Raw genomic sequence first — 6,075 nt, 5'->3', positions numbered from 1 at the left:
TTAATTAACAATAAATTGAAATGATTTGTCCAGGCTACAAATTCAATTTAATCAATTTTTTTTTTATTATTATTATTATTTTAAATATTAACTTGAAATTATACAACAGGAATTAAAAGCACTCAATATTCCACCAAGTGTTGAATAAAAAAGGAAATGAAATACAAAAGTATAAGGGGCGTTGTAACACCAAATCAAAGTTCTGTTGTACTGCTAGAAAGTTCTGGTTCTTGGGATATTCTTCAGGCTGGGTACCCATTATTCTGGCCTGTCGGTGCTTAGGGTCCTTTCGGGTAGATGGTGCAGTTATTCTTGCAGGGTTCGGAGTGCTGAGACACCTCACATGCTACGGGCGACGTTCCTCCAACATGTACAGCGCCTCCTGCTTCCTGGGATGTGGATGGTTTACTAGGGTATCTTGCCCTTCGGTTTTGAAACCAAACCTGTAAAACAAGTACATATACATTATTAGAAAAATATTTTTTTACAACATTTTCTTTTCTTTTCTTGCAAGATTGCTTAGCTTAAACTGGATGAAAAGTTTTCTGGCTTTCAAAAAGAGGTACATGACTTTCAGGTTTTATACAAGTAGAATGTGATCCCCTTTCTTTTATCCTAACTTTTCCTAACTAACATTTCCCTAATATACTTCAGCTGTCTACTTAAAAAAGCTTAGTATTTTGGAAAATGTAAGAACATTTTATGCATAAAGTGATTAAAGATGTATTCCACTACTAATATAGTCCCCTTTCTTTTATCCTAACTTTTCCTAACATTTCCCTAATATACTTCAGCTGTCTACTTAAAAAAAACTTAGTATTTTGGAAAATGTAAGAACATTTTATGCATAAAGTGATTATAGACGTATTCCACTACTAATATGGTCCCCTTTCTTTTATCCTAACTTTTCCTAACTAACATTTCCCTAATATGCCTCTGCTATCTGCTCGGCTCCTGTAATCTGATCTCTAAGAGGCTTGTAAATATCTTTATTGTTGTTATAGCCTTGATCCTTATGGCTGCAGACTGGAATCAGATTAACTGAGCAGGGTACATCACTTGTGAGAGATGAGAGGAGAGTGAAGTGTGATCTGCTGTCACTCACAGAGAGGCAGCCCCACTCCCACCAGTGACGTTCCCTGCTCAGTTGGTCCAATTCCGGTCTGCAGCCGGAATAATCAAAGCTACAAAAGCAATAAATGTATTTACAAGCCTTTTTAGAGATCAGCTTACAGAAGTGAAGTAGATAGCAGAAGTATATTAGGAAAGTGTTAGTTAGGAAGAGTTAGGATAAAAGAAAGCGGATCACATTAGTACAGAAAAACGTCTTTAATCACTTTATGCATAAAAAGTTCTTAAATTTTCCAAAATACGAAGCTCTTTTAATTCCTTACCATTTTCAACATCTCTGCTTGCTGCCAGTGAATGAGATCACTCATGTTCATATTCATAGGCAATAAACCTGCACATAACTAGCCCGGTTCTCAGATGAGAATTGGATATAGCTGTACACAGATTAGACAATCGTCTGTGAGATCAAAAGTCTGAAACATTGGAGCAAACTACTAGAGACATCTGATGTGTCTCGGTCACAGAGCATTGTATGCACGAGATGCAATTGTATCCACTACTCCTTACAGAGCAGGACTAATGTGCAGGTTTTTCATTCAAAATCTTAAATAATTTAAACATAAAGTATATTAAAAAGTTGTGGAACCTTTTATTCTTTATTTTAACCTAAAATGGACAACCCCTTTAAGCACCATATTGGCGCTTTATTTTGGTGAAAAAGGACTGCAATACCTGACATGGCCTATGTACAAGAGTGGCGCTATTTCCAGAGAAGAATTCAACCCCCCCCTTTTTTTTCTTTTTTTAATCCTGAGCAATCTTTCACTATACTGAAATTTGCCGTTTGTTATATTTAATTTTTAAGCTTACCAATGTATTTACAGCTATGCTAAATTCTAAAATCACATTTTAAGGGGTTGTCCACGATTATATAGTCACAGCTGCACTTTTCTGTGTCTATTGCAGCCCAGCTCCTTCAGAGTGTATGGGACTGAGCTTCAATACAAGACATGACCTGTGGACAACTGTAATGCTATTTATGGAAAGAAGCAATTGTAAGTAATTCTGGCAAAAAAACTAATGATTACCTGAATTCTGGGTTCGGGAATCCCGGTGATCTTGGCGAAACAGCATCTGCTCACATAATTGGGGTATGGATTGAAATCAAACTGATTCTGTAGGAAGATGGTTTGCTGCTTGTTGTAGAGAGTCCTCTTCCTACTCTTCTGACCCGATGTTGAGGGGGCTTGATCTTCCTTCTCGTCTTTTGATCTCTTTAGTATGTCCATCTCCTCTACCGATAACATTCCTGAAAAGAGACAAGGAGTAGAAGACATTAATGAAGGACCGTAACATGAAAAACCTGGGCTGAAGACCCAACTTATTGGAGAAGACAATTGTGGCCAGAAGCAATGGTAAATCTGACTGTACGGTAGTGGGCAACTCAGTCTGGAAGAGTAGAATGTTGGTCAAAGAGCAACATCATTGAAGACAATCACAGAAATCATAAACACGTTATTGAGAAGCCTGGAGACCTCAACTAGAGACAGGACATTCGGGGAAACATTGGTCATGTGGTTTCTCCAGAATCAAAATTAACTTGACAACACTTAGGATGGTCATACATATTAGTGCAAAGTCATCTGAACTAGAAAATTTAGGCAGGACCAACCAACACTTGAGAAAAGAAGGATTAGGCATGTTCAATTTCATCATGCCCAATTCTTCTTTTGTCAAAGCTGATTTCAATAAATTAAGGGAAGAGCTTAATTGTGTAGATTGGGACAATGTCATGGTAAATGAGGATACCGAACATAAATAGGGCAAGTTTAAGGATATACTGCTAGAGTCCTGTAAAAAAAACATGCCTTTTGGTAATAAAATGTCCAGGAACAAAAAGAAACCATTATGGATAAATAAGGTTGTACAAAATATAATAAAAACAAAGGGCATTCAAAATCTTGAAAGCTTAGAATACAGAAATAGCATTTCAGAAGTATAAAGACCTCAATTAGAAATAAATGTAAAAAAAGAAATCAAGCAAGCAAAATTAGCTACTGAAACAAAAATTGCCAAATGCATTAAAATAAACCCCAATTTTTTAAAAAATACATCAATTCAAAAGGTAAAAAAAGGATGGTATTGGCCCCATAAAGGATTATAACAGGATAATTATAGCGGACAAAGAAAAGGCTGATATTTTAAACAGGCACTTGTCATCTGTGTTCATCAAGGAACTGATTGTTCCAGGGATCATTCAACAAGGTAAAACTCAAATTCCCCCCTGACATAACTAATTTCACACAAGAAGACAGACGTATTCCTGCGTCTGAGTAAATTAAACATTGACAAATATATTGAGGGAATTGAGCTCAGTAATTTACAGACCACTGTATCTCTACTTAGACTTTCTTGTAACAGTCTTTGCTGATGACACCAAACTATGTAGGATATTAAAAACTGACCCTGATAGTACACTATTACAAAATAATCTGGATAAAATATCGAAATGGGCAGATACTTGGCAAATGAGGTTTAATGTTGATAAATGTAAAGTAATGCACCTAGGACGGAGTAATGCTATAGCTGCGTATACATTTAATGGAAGTAAACTCAGGACTACAGAACAGGAGAAGGACCAGGGGATTCTGGTTACAAGTAAGCTGAGCAGCAGTACTCAATGTCCGGCAGCAGCTGCAAAAGTGATCAATATTTCAGGGTGTATAAAAAATTAGATCCCGTGATCCCAACGTATTGTTACCCTTCTATAAGTCACTTGTAAATCTGGAATATGGGATCCAGTTTTGGGCTCCACATTTTAAAAAGGATATTTAGAAGTTAGAGTCAGTTTAAAGTCGGCAACCAGATTATTACAAGTTATGGAGGCCGCCCGTATGATGAGAGGTGGAAAAGTTGGATTTGTTTAGCTTAGAAAAAAGACGTCTCAGAGGAGATCTTATTTATATGTGGAAATACATGTGTGGTCAATAGGAAAGGGTTCTTTACAGTTAGAGCAGCCAGACTGTGAAATGCCGACCACAAGAGGTAGTAATGGCAGACACTATAACAGCTTTTATATCGGGGCTGGATGATTTCCTCAGTACACACAACATTGTTGGTTATAAATGATTTAGGGACAAAATGTATAATTGGTGGAGGAAGGTTGAACTAGATGGACTGAGGGCTTTTTTTAGCCTATGTAACTATAATAAGTTGTTACCAGAGGTGCTTGACAACTACATAGAACACAGGTATGGATGTGTATGGATGTTGGGAGGAAGAGTGGCCAAACATATAATAGTTTGGTGGAAAGTTTTTGAAAATGTGAGCATCCTTAGTCATAACCCCCATCTTGGTATCCATGATGAATATACCTCAACTAACAGATCTAATAGTCAATGCTGGTGACTAATACAAATAACACATTGGGGCTACTAGGAAAAGCGATAAAATTACAAGAATACACTTACTTTTAATTCCATTTGTTGGTTGATTGGTTGGCTGCTCATCCTGGCAAGTGGTGGGTGGTGTAGACTGGTCTTTCCCGATGTTGAATGGTTTGGTTATCGGAAGTTCCTGTGGGATCCCAAGGATGGAATAAAGCTCAACCAGAGTGTCTTGAAGCTGTTTTGGATTAAGAGGCTTCTGGACATCCATGTTTAAGGGAATTTGAGAAAATGTGTCTGAGCCATTGATGTTCTTGCCCTTGAGTGGATGGGATAAATCCGGGTAGTCATCCTGTAGAGAGAGCGCGTTGTTGAGGACTTGATCCAGCTCTGGGTCCTTCTCCATGTCTGCTGCTCTGTGGCCTCTCAGATGAGATTTGAGTTTCTTCTGGACTTGACATTCCTTTTATAGTCACATGACAGTTGGAGAAGCCAAAAATGTATTTGGTGTACAATGGAAAAATAACTTTGATCTGACTTAAGAGATGATAAGACCTTCAGGCCTTGATCCTACCTTGACATATCTACCCAGTTCACACCTCAGTATTTGGCCCAAAAGGGTTGTAGAACCAACATGAATAAGAAGGTGTTAAAGGTATCCATGAAAAATGTACTTCAAATGAAACAGATCAACACTTCAAAGCCTTCTGAAAGAAGACAATGAATTAATATGCTAAAATGTCAGTTTGATACTTCCCTCATCATTAAAGTGGAAGTTTCAGTGCAAAGAGTTGTACCATATAAAAACAACTTAAAAACTATAAAATGAAAAAGAGAATTAAAAAAAACTAAATATGGCAAAATAAATTCTAAATAACCAAAGATTTACAAAATGAAAATTTAAGAATCTAAAATAGAAAATAAAATAATATGAAAAGTAAAACAAATCTAAATATATATATAAAACAATAAAAACAAAGAAAACTCAAATGAATATAAAAAAAATCTTTAAAAGTAGAATAAAAATTGACAAAATGAGAATGAAAATTAAAAAATCTAAATTTAAGAAAACAAGATAAAATTAAAACTATCAAAAGAATGCAAAAATTAAAATGTAAAAACTTAAAAAAATAAAGATATACAAATAAAAAGTAAAATATAAAAATCTAAATATAAGAAAACAAAAGATAAAATTAAAACAATCAAAATAATGCAAAAATGAAAATGTAAAAACTTAAAAAAATAAAGTAAAGCTATACAAATAAAAAGTAATAAAAAAAGTAAAATCCTAAAATCTAAATATAAGAGAACAAAAGATAAAATTAAAACTATCAAAAGAGTGGGAAAATTAAAATGTAAAAACCTAAAGAATAAAATAAAGATATAGAAATGAATAGTAATAAAAAAATAAAAGTAAAATCCAAATATAAGAAAACAAAAGATAGTTTTATTTTATCAAAATAATGTGAAAATTAAAATAAAAACTCAAAAAATAAAATAAAGATATACAAATAAAAAGTAATAAAAAAAATCAAAATAAAGCGGGGTTTACACGCTGCGATCTCACTAGCGATATCGCTAGCAAGTGTAAGCGCCCCTGTCGTTTGTGTGTCACGGG

At 34.8% G+C, this 6,075-nt stretch overlaps 1 protein-coding gene across 1 annotated transcript; it reads right to left on the bottom strand.

Annotated features, from left to right (window-relative positions):
* Nucleotides 1–278: 278 nt before the first annotated feature.
* On the bottom strand, nt 279–4,863 carry LOC142302803 (homeobox protein siamois-like). The gene is made up of 3 exons (XM_075343914.1): nt 4,542–4,863; nt 2,160–2,380; nt 279–443 (listed from the first exon to the last, which is right to left on the bottom strand). Exons 1-3 carry the CDS (start codon nt 4,861–4,863, stop codon nt 279–281), a joined length of 708 nt encoding a protein of 235 aa, XP_075200029.1.
* Between the last annotated feature and the right edge of the window lie 1,212 nt (nt 4,864–6,075).

Source organism: Anomaloglossus baeobatrachus, chromosome 4 (assembly GCF_048569485.1).
Source record: "Anomaloglossus baeobatrachus isolate aAnoBae1 chromosome 4, aAnoBae1.hap1, whole genome shotgun sequence".
Lineage (NCBI taxonomy): Eukaryota > Metazoa > Chordata > Amphibia > Anura > Aromobatidae > Anomaloglossus > Anomaloglossus baeobatrachus.
The sequence above is the reverse complement of the archived record's forward strand: the minus strand, read 5'-3'. Positions and strand labels throughout refer to the sequence as shown.

Coding starts and splice junctions, on each gene's coding strand:
- LOC142302803 (XM_075343914.1), bottom strand. CDS start 4,863: ATGGAGAAGGACCCAGAGCTGGATCAAGTCCTCAACAACGCGCTCTCT. Junction 2,381..4,541: donor ACCAACAAATGGAATTAAAA/GTAAGTGTATTC, acceptor GTCTCTTTTCAG/GAATGTTATCGGTAGAGGAG. Junction 444..2,159: donor TTCCCGAACCCAGAATTCAG/GTAATCATTAGT, acceptor CTTGTTTTACAG/GTTTGGTTTCAAAACCGAAG.